At 37.6% G+C, this 20553-nt stretch overlaps 1 protein-coding gene across 8 annotated transcripts in view; it reads right to left on the bottom strand.

Annotated features, from left to right (window-relative positions):
* Positions 1–20553, bottom strand: part of PPFIA2 (PTPRF interacting protein alpha 2) — a 437224-nt gene that overhangs the window by 35430 nt on the left and 381241 nt on the right. For 4 of the 8 annotated variants that reach the window (XM_036251326.1, XM_036251328.1, XM_036251327.1 and 1 more), the window contains 2 exons: positions 10456–10464; positions 4494–4575 (listed from right to left, as the gene is read on the bottom strand). In XM_036251326.1, coding sequence (XP_036107219.1) covers positions 4494–4575; positions 10456–10464 — 91 coding nt within the window. The remainder of the gene's footprint in view (positions 1–4493; positions 4576–10455; positions 10465–20553) is intronic. The other 4 variants (XM_036251333.1, XM_036251334.1, XM_036251331.1 and 1 more) reach the window with 1 other exon arrangement.

Here is a 20553-nt window from a genome sequence, read left to right as displayed (position 1 = left end):
CAATAATAATTAAAATGTCAGTGTCTCTTGTGTACTAGACACTGATCTAAGTACCTTACATGTATGAACCCTTTTATTGCCACCATCCCATGACACAGATGCTCATTTTCCCCAGAAGAGACAGAGGTACAGGGACATCAGTAATTTATTTAAAAATACCAGGTAGACAGTGAGGGAGACAAAGATTTAAAATTGAGTTTCTGGGGTCTGCAATTGAACAATGGATTTTTATGATTAGGCACAAAATTAATAGTTGTGTAAAACCAAATCTCCCCTTGGAGTTAGGACAAGTACAGCTACAAGCTGCATTTGGTAAAGGCTCAATCAATGTTTGTTGAATGAGTGACCTTGATTTATAATTCTCCTTTGGAATTCTGAGTGTGAGGAATTCTGTCACAGAAGGGCCAGCTCTATCACCTCCAGCTTCATGATTTTGATCAAAGCCTGCAGTGTAGCTAAGTCACTTTTTTTTTTTTTATCCTCACCCGAGGATATTTTTCCATTTTTTGTACAGATAGAGTGGGAGGGGGAGAGAGGAAGGGAGAAAGAGAGAGAAACATCGATGTGAAGAGACACATCGAGTGGCTGCTACCCACACGACCAACCAGGGCCGGGGACAAACTACAACCGAAGTATGTGCCCTTAGCGGGAACCGAACCCGGGTCTCTCCGGACCGCAGGCCGACGCTCTAACCGCTGAGCCAAACTGGCCAGGGCGCTAAGTCACTTTTATCACGTACCAACCTACACCATGTGATACTTGTGTGAACTTAGTTTTGCCCTGGCCGGTGTTGCTCAGTGGTTAGAGTGTTGGCCCGTGCATCAAAGGGCTGCAGGTTCGATCCCCAGCCCTGGTCAGGGCACATGTGGGAGGCAACCAATCGTTGTGTCTCTTTCACATTGATGTTTCTCTCTCTCTCTCCCCCTCCCTTCCTTCCACTCTCTATAAAATACAATGGGAAAAATATCCTTGGGTAAGGATTACAGAAAAATAAATAAATAATATCAACTGGTATGGCTCAGTGGTTGAGCATCAACCCATGCACCAAGAGGTCTCTGGTTCCATTCCCTGTCAGGGCACATGCCTGGGTTGTGGGTCCTATCCCCAGTAAGGGGCATGCAGGAGGCGGCCAATCGATGTTCTCCCTTACCAATGTTTCTATCTCTCTCCCTCTCCCTTTCTCTCTCTCTAAAAATCAATAAAGAAAAAAAATTAAAAAAAATAACAAACTAGAGATTTCAATTTTTCAACTTTGCTGTGATGTTCTTGAGAGACAATCAGTTCAATGGTGCAAGGAGCACGTGCACGACCGGCACGCACCTGAAACTCTGGATGAATGCCAATGCACATGTGTGTTGTGGCGTCTGAATCACACATAGAAAGGAATGTCCTCTCCACTCTCCCCATCATGAGTTATGGGTAAGAAGCTACACTTTTTACTTAGCTATGAGTATGCCAGTGAGTGGTCTAAACCGTGTTTTTTCAACATGCAAAATACTAATTTTCAAGGGCTATTTATTGATTGATGTGAACAGACTGAGCAAATGGAGAGCATGCGAATGAGAAAAGCGAAGAGAGGAAGAAGAAAAACTATAAATCAGCAAAATACAATGCCAAGAATCAAAGGTCTTATACTTTTTACAGTTTGTATGTGGATAACGGGTGTGTGAAGCATCAGACTTCCCTTTCCACATCGCTCTCAGAAGACCCTGTAACCCTCTGAACTTCAGCTTTACTTTTTCTCCTTTGTAAAGTGAAGGGATTCAGCCTTACTCTTCTAAGGCATTGTGTTGGATAGCTTCTAACACAAATTCCAATTAGCCCCCCTCCTGATATCCCTGCCCTTGCATAATCTTGTTTCCTTGAGTCTGGGCTGGACTCAAGAACAGACTATGATAACAGTGAAGGGATGACACTGTCCAGATTAGATTGCAGAAAGACTGAGGCTCCGTTCCTGCGGATCCTCTCCCCTTTTCTCTCGGAGCTCATTCGAGGGAAAGCCAGCTGCCCTGTTGGGAGTAGGCCCATGAAGATGCCCACGTGGCAAAGAAAAGATGTTTCTGGCAAGAAACCAAACCATGCCTGTGAAAACACGAGTCAGATAGAAAGTGTATTCTCCCCAAGTCAAGCCAAGAGAACTCTGCCACTCTGGCTGATGCTTCCATTTACAGCCTTGGGAGAGACAGGACAGAGATCATAACTAGGCCATGTCCCGATTCCTGACCCACAGAAGTCATGAGGAAAATAAATGCTCAGTCTGGGGACCATTGGTTATATGGTAGTGGATAACTAATGCAAATACCCTCTATTTTAAAAAAAAGTCTGCCATACTGGAAGGCTACTTGTCTCTGTAGTGAAAAAAACAAAAAGCCAAATCTTTGAGTCAATGTGGACTGGGCTGTGACTGAAATAAGAGAGAAGAGAGAGGGGATCTAAGTTCAGTGCATGACTGAATCTTTTTATTTACTTTATTTTATATCTTCTTTATTGATTTTAGAGAGATAGGAAGGGAAAAGGAGAAAAAACATCGATTGACTGCCTCCTGCATGCCCCCCACTGGGGATCGGGCCCACAACCTGGGCATGTGCCCTGACCGGGAATCAAACCAATGACCTCTTGGTGCATGGGTTGATGCTCAGCCACTGAGCCACACCGACTGGGGTTGAGTGAATCTTTTACATACTCTTCCAGCAGGTTATGCACAAGAAATTGATCTTACCTTGACAGGTATGATTAGATATGACTGAAGACAGGACTTGACTGTCTTGGTTTATAAACACAAGTGGTTCAAATAACTAAACATCTACATATACCTTCATTGGACTCTAATTATTTCCTACTTCCTCTCTTTTAAGTAAGTTATTTGGATTTCTACACACACACACACACACACACACACACACACACGGAAATGTTTGGATTTACCCAAATGCTTGCCAACACATTGTTATCAGCATCATCCCTGATTAGACTTATTAGGGTTTTTATGTGGGTAAACGGTGTCGAAGCATCAGACTTCCTTCTCATCACTCTCAGCAGGCTGTGTGCGCAGGAGGTGCTGATGGAGGTGAGAGCTGGGAGCTCTCATGCACTGGTCACCTGGCTCATTCGCCCTGCTTATTCCAGTGCACAGTGTCAGTCATTTTAGAGAGCACCTTGTGAGCAATTTTTGTGTGCTCAGGATAGGTTTACTTTGCACAAATTTTACTGCCTGTCATTTCCTAGCCCTTAATGTTAGTACATAATTTTGTTTGTTTTTAATTTCCATTTTTTTAAAATCAAAAGGATTGTTCATCACTTGGAGAAATAGCAGCTAACTCTCTGCCCAAGGGTAGCTCATTTTATTGGATTGAAACTGCCCTAAGAGTGCTATCAAATTTGAAGTATGCTTCCTTAAGCATTTTGTCTTATAACTTATTTTTAAAATATAGTAATTTTAAAGACTTGTTTGGAAGCAGCAGCTCCGATTACTAAAATGCTAAAAAACCCTGCTAAATACAATAAAGGAAGACACAGCTTCTTCCCCCGAGTCCAAGAAAAAAAGCAAAGCATGTTTTTATATTTATCTATATAGGGCCATTTTTAAAACTCATATGGATTTTAATTTTTCTTCATTGGTCAACTCTTCCGCTCTGGATAGGATATGGCAATGAAGGGGGGTGGGTTTTTAATCCCAAACCATTTAAAACAATGAATCTAATCGCCTCTGTCAGGCAGGAAAAGCTTGCAATCTTCGCAAGCTCTAGAAGCCCACCCTAGAAAACTAAATGGAAGGGGCAGTGAACACTGCTGATAAGTAGCATGAAAGTCCCTTTGTGGTCAAATATGTATTTCCTTCATTGTCCGAGTCGGCCCTGGATGCCCTCCACCCTGCTCAGGTATACCTGAATTTTTCCAGACCCCTGTATTATGCAGGAAATAGTGAATGTGGTTGTTGTTTCATTACCACATTCAGTTAGACACAGAAGGGAACATGTCCCGCTTTATTCCAAGTGTTTAAACCTAGCTGGCCCCTAGGTGTTCGAGAATTAAGTTCAGGAATTGTACTATAAGCAAAGGGACAGTTCTCTATGCCGTTAGGGGGTAGTGATATCTTGCAAAATGCGGAAGTGTTAACTATGGAGAGGGCTCATTGCTGACACCTGCTGATGAGAAAGGACCGATGGACTGGGACAGATGTTTTCTTGCAGCAACAGAAGGGTAGCTCAAAGATTGATTCTTCTCTTCCTCTAGACATAAAGATGGTGGAATTTAGAGAAACTTCCTTGTATCCCACTGGGTGTGTCCTTCCGTCACAATCACAAGAAAGCAATAGAGTAACATCACCATGTCCACAGGTCCCTAGATAAAGCAAATACTTTCTTTAAGAGCTATTGCAGGCTATTGGAAAACTATGCCTTCAGAGACTGCTTTTACCTGACTCTCCCTCTCTCTAAAAAAAAGATCAAATTAATAGTGATTGAATTAAGAGCCTTCTGGTTTAATTCTCTTACCTCTAGCCATGCCACAACCGTGGGCCCATCCCACTGGGCAAAAGGTAATCCCTTTCTTCGAGCTTCTTCTAGAAGTTCATGCCTGAAGTATATAACAAAGATCATCAGTCAGGTAATGTGATAATAGATGGACGTGATTATTTTTAATTACATTATTTTTTAAATTAATTAATCCTTTATAAGCCTTTTATGAGCTAATAGCAGAATTCTTCCTTCCTTTGAGTAATACATGTACATCAGTCACTGATTTTATTAGAAATTAAACAGTGACATCTAAAAGTAATTTTCCCTAAAATGTATTCACTAAAATTCAACCATTAAATGTTAATGGACTAAGATGCTAAATAATATCATCAGCAAATATCTTATCCCTTTAACAAGAAAATGGCCCACATATGCATATCCAAGAATACATTATGGATTTAAATGCGGCTGCTCCCATCTGCATTGCTTGTTTTTCATTGTTATTCCAATGGTAGGGGAAATGTCTATACATAAAGGCAGAAGATAAATTTGGGCACTTTAGGCCCATTCAAAAGATGTGCTTAGCTTTACAATTCTCTCTGGGTTCTGTGGCTATCTTAGGAGTTAGTTCTTTGTCCAGACAACAAAATTACTTCTCATTTGAAAATAACGCTAAGGTAAAGTGACTTCTGTCACAACAAAGCTATGTAAGGTGTGAAATTAAATAGTACACTTATGTCCATTTATAATCACTCCTGTTGTTAATAAAAGTGAAATACTTCAATGAAAAACAAATGTTTCTGACAATAAAATGTTTCAAACAGCCCTGGCAAATGCGTGTTTAATCACTGTCCCTGCTACTGAGCCTTTAAAATCGACATCCATTTACAAAAATAATTTCAATTTGTTCATTAGTGAAATAGCAAGTTTGTTTTCTTTATATACACCTGGACAGGATTATATTTAAAAATGTATTCTCTGTTCCTTAGCATACTTTGATCTTACACACAAATAATAAAAATGTATATAATAATTGTTTTAAAATGTATTTTGTGCTTAGGAATCCATAATTAATTTCATATATAAACACCAAAATAAAGTATTTAATTATTTTCTACTATCAATAAATTACTTGCTTATGATGTTGGACTATAATATGTTAAAATACATAATCAAAAATGCCTTTCAACACGAGAGCTTTTCGTGTTTGCAAAGGATGTTATCAATACAAAAAACCATTGAGAAAAATAAGCAAGAAGACAAAACAAAAATTGAAGTTATAGTGGTTGAAGATACACATAAATCAACTGTTGTTTCATGTGATGGGATAGGAAGAAAATCATGGGCAAGTTCTGCATGTAGGATATTCAGCACCTGCAAAAGGGAACAGCGACCTGATGCCCAGAATCCAAAACACAATAGACTTCCTCTCCTGGCTTGTTCTCTCTCTCTCCTCCCCTCAGGCTTCCCTCAGCCATCCCTTCATGGAAACCCAATTAGCCTAGTCTCAATGTGAAAGATATATTGATAGAAATAGGGTGAAGAGTCAAACAACCAAATATCAGGTACTTATTTAACACCTGCTGTGAGAGACCCGAGGAAATAGCCATTTTCCAGGAGATCCCTGGTTAGACAAAAAACAAAACAAAACACATCATGCAATATACAAATACATGCTAAAAATCAGTAACACACATTCTGAGTGTGAGGATTTTAGAACGAAGACTAATAGCAATGGAAATAATTGGTGAAGTCTTTGCAGCAACTAAGCTCTGGGAGGCAGGTGGGAAGGAGATGGGGATGGTGTTCCAGGCAGGACAAGCACGCAGTGAGGGTGGAGAGGCAGAGCGGGGACTGAGCATAAAATATGTGCAAGAAAATTTAGCGTAGACCTCCGTTATAATAGACCTCTACAGAGGTGAGGAGCATTATTGAGAGTTGTCATGTTGTATCCATTATGGAAAGGAACACTTTCACTTATGTGACAGGTGAGCAGCATTAAAGTTGAAGTAACAAGCATACATTTATAATTTTTTTCCACATTTAATAAAAAAGCAAGTAAATGTGCACTAAACACTTAGAAAGCACATAACATTTTCACAAGTGAAGTATATGAGTTTTCCAAAGGCCATTTTTAAAAGTTAGAACATATTAATTGCAAAAGTTCTAGTTCCCGAATAAAAAATGCACCACACAAGCTAGAGTGATCCTTTAAAACTTAAGTCGAATGACGTAACTTCTCTGGTCATAAATTTTCAATTATTCCCTGTATCACTGAAAATAAAAGCTAAAGAAGTTCCTAGAATCTACTCTACTCTATTCATCTCTTTGATTCAACTGCCATGTTACCCAACAACATTGGTGTCTTTGCTGTTACCTGAAAACATCCCAGGCCTCTTTCTGCCTCAGGATTTTGCACGTGCTGTTTCCTCTGTCTGAAACTCTTGTCCCCTCCATCTCCACATGACTTACTTCCTTACCTACTTTAAATCTTTACTCAAATGTCAACTTCTTTCTGAATCTTTCTTACCCTCCTTCCCATAACCCCCACCAGATACTCCTTATCCCCATTCCTTGCTTTATTATTTTTATTTTCTAACATAGAGTGTCATTTATTCCTCTCTCTCATCTCCCAATAGAAATTAAGTTCAGAGAGGACCGAGGTTCCAGATATTCTGTTCAGAGGTAACTGTGGAGCATCTAAAACAAAGTCAGGCACAAAAGAGTTGTTCAGTAAATAACTGTGAGTGTTGAATACATCAGCCAGCCAGTGCTTACATTCAGGTACTTTTGTTTCAGTAAATTGCAACCCATAATGTATTTTTGTAGTTCAATTCTGAGCCACTTTGTCAGAATAGTACCCATTCCACATGATTTTAAGAGACAGACCTGGTTTGGGATTCATGATGGAAATCTGGTTAAGAGTCAATTCAATGTGCTCAAATAATTCAGTTATCTTTCTGAACAGTTATTTAACCATATAGTTTTTTGAAAAACCATTGGACAATGTGGCCCTTCAAAAAGTTCATCTGTTTGTTTTGTTTGTTGTGTTTTAATCATAGACTCTCATAACAACTTTAGCAAGAGTATGCACTTCAACTTTCCTTTTAACATCTGCAAATTGAAAATGTATATCTTAATTAACATAATTATTCCAAACAGAAATGTGTTATAAATCTCATTCAGTAGCTTCAGAACATTGATTACCTAAATATACATGTTTAGCTCCATAAAATTAAGGGTTTCAAACCCAACATTAACACTTTGACTTGATTTGGAAAGCAGAACATGCTGTGATTTTGTGTGTATTCAAGTGTGTGTGTTTGTGTACCAGATTATGGGCCATTCTTACGTACAGTGTGTAAAAAAGCCCATTACATATTTCAGCAGTGTTTTATTTAGAATCTAGGAACACATGCTAGAATGTTCAGAATTGCAATGATGTGATTACATTAAAACCAAAGTTCATTCATATGGAAACCTTTTCTCTTCAAGCTGCTTTGAAATGAAGAGCATAGTTTCTGACAAGAAATCTGATTTATTTGTGAATTTGAGTTGGGATTTACATAATTTTCTTCCTCCCTTTAGTTTGAACTTAATCAAAACCATTAAAAAGGTATAAACACACACAGGCACACATGTGATGGAACAATACAAATACTCATGCTGTTATTGAAAACCGAAGGGGCTTGTTACCTTCCCTTACACACTTCCACTTTTGCAAGACACTGTGGTCTGTTTCCCCTAGTGGCTTCCTGACGGTGAAGGGGAGCCTGACTGGAGGAACACTGGTGATTTTTTTAGGTTATTTGCATCCCCGTTAGACTAGATTGCTTTTAGTTCTTCATCTAATTTAAGCCCTCTTAAACTCAGATCTGAAGTTTATAGTTTCCATACTTCAAGGTTATTAATATTTTCTTATATTGCTGTGAGGAGTGGGAATTTGAGAGTTACATTGGTGCGTACAGAGAATATATGTCAGTCACTCAAGGGTATGCAGCATACAAGAGCAGACTCTTGTCTTCTGATCCCAAATTTTCACACATCTTCACTTTGTTTTATCTCCTCCAGACATTTTAACCTCCTAAACTTCCTTCTGGCAACTGTACTAAGGAGATGACCGTGAGATACAAAATGGTTAAGTTCCAGGAGCATGTACAAGACAAGAAACTGCATTTTAGAATTAAGGTAATTATGTTGGTTCCTTAAAGTCCATAAGTAACAATGCATCATGCATTTCTTATTTTTCAAATTTCATTCAAAAGGTATACGAAAATGAAGTTTTATTTCTTGGGATTATTTTCCTCAGGAAACTAAATAATCATTTATAAATGGAGGACTGATTTTAGGTAATGACATGAAAATAATGCTTTAAAACCCAATGCCATGATATTTATTATTTAGAAAATGTAAGTTCATTCAACTTGCATTTGGCCAGTCTAGTTAAATAGTACGCGCACCATAGCTTGCCTTGCATTTTCAAGAACACTAATTCGAACTTCCACTGGTATCATGAATTATCCTAACTGGAGTAAATATTGCATGTTACATAAATAGTAGTAGTAATTATAATGTGGAATTAGAGTAGGAGGAAATAAAACAAATATACACTGTGCTAGAGAACTCAGTAATATTATAAAGCATATGACCTTATATCAGTATAAAAAATATCCATGTAGCCAATTACTAACATTCTCCTTAGCTTCTTGGATAATTGCATCTCATTGGAGCCATTTTATTTACTCCCGCCCCCCACACACACACACACAACTTTTGGTTTTGAATTTAAGAGCAATACATCTCCCTATCTAAAGTGTTTTTTTCCCCCTATATTGATTTTAGAGAAAGAGGGAGAGAGAGACAGAAACATCGATGAGATAGAACATTGATTGGCTGCCTCCTGCATGCCCCCTACTGGGAATCAGACCCACCACCCGGGCATGTGTCCTGAATGAGAATTGAACTGACGACCTCTTGGTGCAACCACTGATCCACACCGGCCGGACTAAAGTGTTTTAAATAGTTCACCATGTTACCAATGCAAAAGTTTACACCAATGTAAATATTTTATAAAAATGATTCATAGCCCAACTAGTGTGTCTCAGTGGTTGAGCATTGACCCATGCACCAAGAAACGGTCACCGGTTCAATTCTCAGTCAGGGCACATGCTCAGGTTGTAACCCGATCCCCAGAGGGGGGCATGCCAATTGATACTCTTCTCTCTTATCGATGTTTCTATCTCTCTCTCCCTCTCTCTAAAATCAATAAAGAAACAAATATATATTTTTAAATAATGCATAATTTGTTTTACTTTGAAGCCCAATTTGTTTTAGGAATAAGTAATATACTCTAATTTTAGGCCAAAGGGCAAAATTTGAAATTTGAAGCTATAATCTGAATAGTATCCATTTATAAAGCTTTAACAATTAACCCATGTACAGGAAACAATGGAAAGAACACAAAATGAAAGGGTTCAGTCGAAACCAAGATTGGCTCTGGAGTCTGAGTGCAAAGTTCTACTGGGGAAGGTTTGGTACTTTACCCTCTTCATGTAGGTGCCATTGTAGTAATTGTTAAAAATTGTTTCTTGAATACATTGTTGGTGCAAAAATGCAAAGCACTAGGGAACACACAGGCAGAGTCTGTCATGCAGCACAGTCAGAAGTACCCAAACGGCTAGTAACTGTTACTTAGGTCTCTCTGAGAACGACTTGAGAACTAGGGGATATGATGTCTGGAATGCCTGTTGACATGTGTCTAATGGAATGGAAAACACAGAATTGCCTGGAAGGCCAACATCATTCCTTTAAATATGAACATTTCTCTGAACCAATGATTCCTTTGATGATGTGGAAATAAACACACTTCGCAATTTTTGTTTTAGGTCAGAGGCAGTGCAGCTTGTGTTACAACCAAAAAGAGAAATACTAAAGAGAAAAGAAAAAGAGGATGGTGCTGAAAATAAACATGTTCAGCAGCCATGGTGATTCAACTTACCCCGATGTGCTTTTCATGAGATGGAGAAGGATGGATGGAAAAGAAAAGCCCACACATGTTAATGAATACATTTCAATCCAAAGAAAGCCGTGGAATAAAACAAGAGCATTATTTCAGATGTGTAAAAGCTCAGATATGAGAAAGATGTGGTGTCTTATTTTTATTTCACCACAACACACATACTCACTGCGTCCAAAAGCATGATCAAACTGAGGAGAGTTCTTATAGTTGACTAATAATTCTGTCTCTTGAAAATGAGCCACTCTGAAACATGCTTGGTCACATTTTCCCAGCCTCTAGTGTACCCCGGGAGGCAATCAGGCACCTGTTAAAGGCCATTCTTTGCCTCAGGGCACTCCTGAGTTATTTTACAAATAGAAGCAAATGACTTTCTCAGTGGCACTCAGATTCTCATACAGCCACAGAAGCCTACTGTTAGAGCTCAAGCCAAAGTAGAGCAGACTTCTGGAGAGGCAGAAACTTGAAGAAGGAACTGGTTTTAGTGTCAGAATATCTGTACTGTTTTCATACTTGATTTGGTCACAATTACTAGCAGGTTCTGATTTTGAATTTCCTCAACTTAATTTGGGGCAGAAAAAAAATTTGTGCATTCCAGGTTCATAATTTTATTATTCTAACAAGTCCTGTCATGGTAATAGTATTTTTATTTTTGTAACTATGTAAGTGCCAGCGATCAGCCGGTGAGAAAGTATAAACGAATTCAGGCTTCTTTCTCTCCTTGCCACACTACTTCTTCCTTTATTTGAACTGGAAAATAAGTGTTGAGTGTGTGCCAATATAATCTCTTTCAATAGAAACATTTATGTGAACAGACCTTTATAAATGTTGCTACGAGGAAAAATAATGAATGTGATTGGTTCACCAACATTATCAGAAACCATCAGAGAAACAACACTGATTTAACTGTAGTGTTTGAAGGAGCCTGCTTGTTCCCTGGATAGAGTAGAGGCACTGGGAAAATATGGAATTTAAATAATTCATCCAAAAGCCATGGGAATATTATTGAACATTTTCTAGACAAGCATAATAGACTAAATCTTAGAAAAAGAAAACTTTCACTTCAGCTCATAAAATATGTTCAATGTAACAAAATATGAAGCAGAAATTCCTATCTCAGAAATAAGGCAAATCAGCTAGTTTTCTTGTTTATCGCATACTCGTTAGAAAGAAAAGCTTGACGTTGCAATGGAACACCCTGCACATGCCTCCGCTGAGTGCATTCATTCAGAGAAACCTTGTATCATCTTATAAAATGGGCATCACAGAGAAAAGTCTATTCTTTGACCTTAGTACTGGAACAGCTGTGGCAAGCTCTTTACATTTTCAAATGAACACAGAAAATAATTGTCCATTCAAATTGGCATCAAACTGTCCTAAGAAATGTAAGGTGTACTTTTTACATCATACATGCAACAGAAAGAAAACTAAGACCAAAAAGAGATAGCTTTTAAGTGATTAAGGTGGTTTTCCTGTCAACATACCTGTGAACATTTTTATGACCTTTGAAAACAAGGCAATTTCTAAACTTTACACAAAAATTGCCCAAAGAATTTGGGCCAGTTATTGCAATGGATAAAAGAGTCTTTGTAGCCTACCAATTATCTAAGAATTGTTTTCCAGTGAAACAGGTGGATTAAATCTGTACAAAGTAGAATGTTAATATTCTTCACATCTTCATTTATCATTTTTGAAAAAAGGATATTTGTACCAGGAAAAAAAACCTTAAAATAAAACATGAGAAATGATGAAAACAAACAGGAAACACAAATAAAAAAAGGGTTGCTTTAAGTTCTAATATATTTGTTATCAATTTATGTAAGTTATCTGTCTTCTCATAGTTTTAATAAACTTTCTTCTCCTCCACAGTCAATTAATTTAAGGGCCACAATGAGGAGGTATCCCACTTCAGAATATTAAGTATTTCAGCTTATGACTTTCTAAAAGATATGCTCTGCAAGAAACAGAAAGCTATAGGCATAAGTAACTCAGATTTCTGTGGTAATAGATTATAAATTTGTATCAAAGTTGTATATATGCAAAGATTTATTTTTGTTTGGATCTGTTGTTTAATTTTATTATAAAAATTAATACAGTCTTTCCTACAAGCAGTTGTTTCCAGTTAAATGTAACCTCATTATTCTCTTCCTCTCCAGTCCAGACTGTCAAGGTTATGATAATCGCAAGAAAGATTCTGTCAAGAATAATTGTTCTGCCCTGGCTGGTTTGGCTCAGCGATTAGAGCGTCGACCTGCAGTCCCGAGAGACCCAGGTTCGGTTCCCGCTAAAGGCGAGTACCTCGGTTGCAGTTTGTCCCCGGCCCTGGTTGGGTCATGTGGGTGACAACTACTCGATGTGTCCCTTTCACGTCGATGTTTCTCTCTCTCTCTCTCTCTCCCTCCCACTCTATCTGAACAAACTATCGAAGAATGTCCTTGGGTGAGGATTAAAAAAAAAAAAAAAGAATAATTGTTCTTTAGTTACAGACTATCGTAAGTAATAGGCAAATAACAAATTTTAATTGACATAGAAAAGGACAGGTTAAGTTACCATCTAATGAATAACATCAAATCCAATTGGCATAATGTGTTCCTTGGGAGCATCAGCTCAACAAAAAGACACTACCAGCTAACACGTCTTATATTTCAAACAGGGGCCTGAAATTTTCAGTTGTCTTCCTTTAACTTTCCAGATCTCCTACTGAATGAATGGGCCTTCACCTGTTCATAAACTAGTCAACTGTGGATGTAAAACTTTGCATGAAATAATTCACTAATTGAACTTTAAATGTAGAATATAATTGCCTCTTGTTTTTGAAGCTTCAAGTTGATAACTCAGAAATAGTTTGAAGTCAATTACCACCCCAGACTGAGGAATGAATGGGTAGTAACTGAAGGAAAAAAGTGGAATAAAGACAGAATTTCTTTTAATATGTTAAAATTGAGAATATTTCAATGGTGATGGCCCTGACACAGAAGAGAGCAGAATTTGAGGCTATAAAAGTAAGTAAAAAAAGAAAAAAGAAAAAAAGTAAGTGGGAATCAGCACAACATAACTGAAAAAAATGGGATGGGGTGGTCTTCAATAAGAAGACAAAAACCTAGTTGTCTGTAATAATAAAAAGACAGAGGAGGGCAAGTGGTAATATGTATTGGACAGTATATAATCCAGTGTTCTCTTTACTCTCTCTGTCCAAGGTAGAATGTGAGCTCATGCTGTACAAGATGCAGGTTTAAGGAGAGTGGAGTTCTCTTACTAAAGTGGGGGAGGGCAGTCAGGAAGAGATCAACCAAAGAATTATATGCACATATGCATAACCCATGGACACAGACAATAGTGAGGTGAAGCCTAGGGCAGGGCAGGGACCAGGTAGATGGCAGAGGAGGGGGTTGGGGGGAGAATCAGACAAGAAAGGGGGAACATCTGTAATACTCTAACAATAAAGACTGAAAAAACGTTGCAGAGACTAGAAGGGAGTTTGGAAAATTTTGAGGTTACTGGGCAGTGTTGAAATCCCAGAAGAAACTGGTGCCGATTTCCCTGCTGTACTTTTCTCCCGCAGCACAGAAGAGCCCAAATATAGACACGGCAAACAAAAATTCATCGGTGGCTGTGGTTATGACACATGGGTATGAGCAAATGAAAGAGGGGTAGGAAAATTTAGAAAATTTTGCTTGCCTTGAAATTACGGACATGGAATCTAAGCTAGATCGGGAGAGAGGAGAGGACAGGAAAGGGCTAGTGGGAGAAGCTGACAAAGCACGTCGAGAGAAGACTCCAGTTAGAAAGGAATGATGTACTTCAGTCAGTAATTTTGGAACAGGAGAACTTGGGGTGGTGACAAGATTCGGAATATGACCATGGGAGGCATCTGAGTTGGAGTAGAAACAACATTGAAAGCTGTGAAACTTAAAGGTTAGGCTGTGACGGGGTGGGCTCCGTGGATATGAGGGCGCCCCAGGGTAACTGGCAGGAATGGTTTTATATAGGAAGTCAGATGATGGGATTCAGATAAAAATAGACAGCCAGGCACACTTATACTCGTTCTGACAAATGAAAGCAAATGGTTCAGAAGTTTTAAGTGTGGTTCATCATGACATTACTTTAGAAATAACTTTTCTTTAAAGTTAATTCTGACTTCAAATCACTTTTGGAGATATTTTTAAAAGAGATTAAGAATCTTGATTCTTCCAAGAATTTCTTTATTCATTTGCCTAGCAAACTTAACCCAGTGAGGCAGTGAGGCCCTAAATGAAAATTTTGACAATGTAGAATCTGAAAGAAGCACATTTAATTGTATGTTTGTATATGCATATGCATAAAATACACACATGTACACATACATTTTTTAAAGAAATATCTTTTGGTAAAGACTATTTTTTTATATTTTTTATAAAACCCTGCAATAAGACATGGATGATCACTGCCCTTTTTGAAAAGCAGAGACAAGGAAAATAATCTTGCTTCATGAATGGCTGATTTTAAATAACTATGGAAAGAGCCCTGGCCGGTTTGGCACAGTGGTTAGAGCGTCGGCCTGCGGTCCGGAGAGACCCAGGTTCGGTTCCCGCTAAGGGTATGTACCTCGGTTGCAGTTTGTCCCCGGCCCTGGTTGGTCGTGCGGGTGGCAGCCACTCGATGTGTCCCTTTCACATCGATGTTTCTCTCACATCGATGTTTCTCTCTCTCTCTCTCTCTCCCTCCTGCTCTATCTGAACAAAGAATGAAAAAGTGTCCTCGGGTGAGGATAAAAAAAAATAAAAAAATAAATAACTATGGAAAGAAACCATATCTTCAATGATCTTATGAAAAATACAATATGAGCTAATGCAACATCCTATTTTTATGAAACAAATATGGAGAATTCTTTCTAGATTAAGATGTCAGCGTTATATTTAATTAATGACTTTTTTTTATTTTTGAAAAGGAACTAAATCATCCTTGTTTTTAGGCACTGACTTTGTAAGTTTAACTGGGATAATGTTAGATTGATTCAAGCACACATTTAAATTTTTTATATTGCTTATTTATTAGTGATCATTACTACTGATATATCAAACTTTGGAATATTATGTGAGGTTAATTATATCAGGAAAAGTCAATTTTATAATGTGGTTACATCTTGTGCTTTGAAATTACCCACCCCTCCCAGTCGTAAACAAAAAATGTACAGTATTTGGTTTGAATATATTTGTTGCTCATTTTGAAGGAAGGAATGGGTTTAGATAAGAAACTATTCTCTAAGGAAAAACATATGCTACTTCTTTCAGAGTATAAAGAGAATGAGGAATTCTTTTTTTTTTTTTTTTTGATTCCCTATTTAAAACATTTAAAATTATATAGGTTATTCAAGGTCCAGCTGAAAGACTAAACTATATACTCTTTAAGTTGTAGCCTCATCTGAAATCCTAAATCATTCAGATGTAATCTGGGCTCAGGAGACCTGCACTTTTGTACACCACAGTGCCTGGAAAGTGATATGGAAAGGAAGTGTGTGGAAGAAAATAGCAGTTTCTACCTCAAAGGTGTTGTGAAAATTAAAAGCTATAATACAACATAAAATGTGTAGAAGAGCGGCTAGTATACTATAATTGCTCATTGTGATTATTAAATAACTATATATAAAACAGATTACTATCATTACTCTACAAAGGATGAGGAGGAAGATGGACTAGAATACATGCATGCTAGAATACAGGAGTAATCATAAACAAGAACTAGAAATTAAGTATATTAAGACCATAATGTGCATGGTGAGAAATAGAGAAACAAAGCTGGTGAGATAAATAGAGACTAGATTATGTAGAAATTTATGGGCTGCATAAAGGCATTTGGCATGTATCCTAGGGTTGCTAGGGAATGATTGAGGGATTTTAGGCAGGTTCCAAAATATGATTTAGATAGATCTCTTTAGCAGAAGTGTGAAGAATGGGTTACAGGAAGGCCAGCCTGGAAGTCTGCAGATTGTTTTGGATGGTCTGAGAAAGGGAAGAAGAAAATCAACACACTTAGAGATTTTTACAGAGCTAGTACACGAAGGGGGTGGATATACAGAAGTTAAGAGTGACAGCGTACAGTAGGTGAGCGTGACAGTGGTACGTGAAGGTGCAGAGAGGAGGAGGGAGAATATGGGCAGAGATCAAACCCAGGTTTCCGGTTTGGTTTTCTGGGTAGAGGTCACTGCCTTAGTCCCTGTTCCATTTTCTTAGGTTTTCCTTTTTACCCTAGAGTTCTTTCCCCACCGAGCTTCTAATCACACACTTAGTTATTCAGAAAACATAATTTGAATGCCTACAATATGTCAACACTGCAAGTGTTTTAAAAAGCAGAGGTGCTCCTGAGTTGAGTTCTCTAAACTATATAGAAGATCACAGAATCCCAAGGCAGGGACAACTTAAAGAGCATGTGATCCAATCTCGCAGCTGAAATGGAATCTCCTATATATAATCTCACATACATATGCTCAACAGGTCCATACTGAACAGAATGAGAATCCATTCCATGTGGTCAATTCTTTCTTTTTTGATCTGTGATCACGAACAGTTCTCCCTTAGACTTAGCTCGAATTTATTTGTAACAACCTCTGCTTTGGGCCTGAAATCTTATCACAAGCTGTAAATAACATGTCTGACTGCTCTTTTGCTTGGCAGCATCTGGATCTTTGTTGTCTACACTCTACATATTCCTAAGTAGTTCTTGCACTCTGTGGAGAAATGATTTGGTGTCATTTTGCTCCACTGGTCACATTCCTGTGACTATATGCTGCCTCAAATACATCTTCTTCAAGTTTATTTCCCAGAAATTAACATAATGTCCAGTCACGACCTGGCCAGTGCATAGATTTCTGGCCTTATTAACTGCTTTTATGGATATTGAAAATCATTAACTTCTTTGTCAGACATTGCTAATTTTTCCTTTTTGCAGAAACATTTTTCTTAGGAGCAGAAGTTAAATTATACACATCCTCCTGCACACAAATAATATGCATAGTAATGAAGTTGGATGCATACTTATATAAATGCCTTTATTAAACTTCATCTTGTTAGATTTGGATTTCTCTATATAGGTCTTCCTTAAACAAAAGGATTTACCTAAAAACTTAATGATATCTCCCAGCTTCATGCTTTCACGAAACTGTTATTCTAATTCAAGTCACTTATAAAATGCTGAGCTGGCCACCCAGCTTCTATTTCACTAAGTCATCGACTCATTTCTTCAGTCCCTCTGATTACAATGGTTCCATTCATTATAAACGCATTTTGTTAGTCTCATTCCAATGTTATGTTTAGAAATACCTTTTAAAAAGTATATGAAATACCTTGCTGAACTCAATATATGGTATTTCTACAGCATTTTCCCTCATCTGCATGTCTAAAACACGTTTGAAAAATTTAAGGGCACAGCTTATTGTTAAGGAACTCCATTTACTCTTGCTGATCATCTAATACATGTTTTACATTTACTTTGAAAATTAACAGTGAAGTGACCAGTCTTAAACTTGGGGAACATCTTTTAAATAAGAACATTAGGTGGCTTTCGGCTTGTGGCACTTTTCTCCTCTGTTCGAAGACGAGTTAGAGACGAGAAGACGTCTCCTGAAAGATGAAAGTGCAATAATCTGTCTTCATGTCTGTCTCTCTAATATTAATCAAGACAAACAATATAAATTTATTTAGAAAAAGAGGTCTTCATTCTAGTACCTGTAACCATTGTGAGTTTTAATTTCCTATTACTAATTCTTATTTTACAGTTTCTGTGGACAGAAAGTATGGAGACTCTCTAGGGCTTCTGTTCTATTTACTCTGTGATCTATTAATGGTGTACTGTGGATTCAAAACAGAAAGCCTATTTCTTCCAAATAGATGAACTATGTAGGGAGAACACTTTGGTTTTCCTTAGCTTTATTTTTCCTAATAAATTTCAATGCATCTTGACCTTTAGCCTTTGGGTATTGTTATTTTTTAGGTTCAAGGAATTCTTACAATGTCCTTGTTTGGAGTGAGGCACGGCTAACGGTGATCAGATGGCAAGGCCACGAGAGCCCCAGCTCAGTGTGGGCAGAGGAGACACACTCCCAGAGTTCCAAGTAGGGAACTGGGACACATTTTACGAAAGAAAGATTGAGAACCTTGTGTTTAGGTTCTGAAATATTCTACACTATTACATCCTTTTGAGTCATTGGCCAGGAGTGTTCCCCTATCACATTGCTTATAATTAAATGAACTCTTGACTCTAACTAATTGACCTGAGTACACATATCTTTTATACATTAGGCCAATTGGATGCTTTCACCTAGGAATTTACAAATATGAAATAGACCATATGAGTTACTGACAATACTCCAGAGAAATATATTTCATAATTAGTTATTACTGAAATTTTGAGGTTGTCCTGGCTCTGTTGTTTCTGCAGTCTCTAAGATCTCTAATATCCTACCAGTGAATCCCCCTTTTTGCTTAATCTAGCAAGATTTAGTTCCTCTAGCACGCTCACACAATGGATATTTGTAGGGGGAGCAAAGACATTTACCTTCCATGTATATAGCATTACTTAGATGGGAGAATGTATTCAAAGTTTCTAACATAGGTCTTACAAATTAACCTCTGAAATACAACCTGTTTTTAAATTTAACTTGACACATAGGCCCTTAATAAATATTTATTAAATGAAAAACTGTTGTGGAAATTCTGTGATCGCTTTAATTATGAATATTTTCTGTGACATTTATTTGCTAAGAGGTGGGCAATCTCTGAACCTTCCAAATGCCAAAGATTAAAAGTGCAGAGTCTCAAAACACACTAAAGATTGTGCACTGAAGAAGACCCTTAAAATTGCAATGGAAATAAATTAACTAAATCTTCAGAGTTTCACTTTTATGCCTTTGAAGTTCTAACATAAAGATTCATTGGTAGTGATTAACTGTGACTGCCATGCCCCACAGATAGAACTTCTCTAGAGGATGCTGCTGATAGCTGGGTTGAAATGTTAATTTTGCTTTAATGATGTCGAAAAATTTATTTAAAATATAAACCCATTTTTATTTAGCAGTGATATCCATTCAGGAGAACACAGTAAATAAAACATATAATAATAAATTATCTATATTATAACTAAAGATCGAAAATGATAAGTTAGTCAATACATTACTAGTCAATGATAAATGTATTTCAATTAATCTCAAGATACAGATTTCAGCATGAATATATGTTTTCATAAAAATTTATACAGTGTTAAAAACGCAGGAGTGCCCTGGCCGGTTTGGCTCAGCGGTTAGAGCGTCCGCCTGCGGTCCGGAGAGACCCGGGTTCGGTTCCCGCTAAGGGCATGTACCTCGGTTGCAGTTTGTCCCCGGCCCTGGTTGGTCGTGCGGGTGGCAGCCACTCGATGTGTTCCTTTCACATCGATGTTTCCCTCTCTCTCTCTCTCTTCCTCTCTCTCCCTCCCACTCTGTCTGTACAAAAAAGGGAAAAATGTCCTCGGATGAGGATTAAAAAAAAAAAAAAAAAACGCAGGAGGAAACAATTATCAGATAAAAATTGATATAAAATTTCAGAATTTAAATTTCTGGAGATAAGTAACCATTCACTGGATATTCATGAATTTTAATATGTTCACTGCCTGTCAAGGGCTGTTATGAGTGTTAGACAGGTGTAACATCATTAATGTCATAGTAGCTGTAAAAACTGGCTACTTGGAAACAAAGTTGAGTCTAGAAATAACAGTCCTTTGGGTCAATACATGTAAGACAGTCAAGTCAAACACATGAAGAGTATAAAATAGACAAATGAAACAAAACCTATTTGACTAGAAACACAAATTATAACATTTCTGAACCCCAAAGATCAAGAGAAAAATCTTAAACTATCAGAGAGAGAAGGAAAGTGTCTAAAGAAACCCTACATGTTGCATACGAAAGATGAAATCAGTTGACAGGGGACAACACTGGAAGCAGGAAGAGAGGTATTTTCAACGTTCTGAGGGAAAATTATTTAAACCAATACTTTCACACTTTGAGCAATTATCAATTAATTTGAGGTATGAAATATATGTTCAGATCTGTAAGTATTTAGTAAGTTTGCC

The sequence above is a fragment of the Molossus molossus genome, unplaced genomic scaffold (assembly GCF_014108415.1).
Source record: "Molossus molossus isolate mMolMol1 unplaced genomic scaffold, mMolMol1.p scaffold_m16_p_10, whole genome shotgun sequence".
Classification (NCBI taxonomy): domain Eukaryota; kingdom Metazoa; phylum Chordata; class Mammalia; order Chiroptera; family Molossidae; genus Molossus; species Molossus molossus.
The sequence above is the reverse complement of the archived record's forward strand: the minus strand, read 5'-3'. Positions and strand labels throughout refer to the sequence as shown.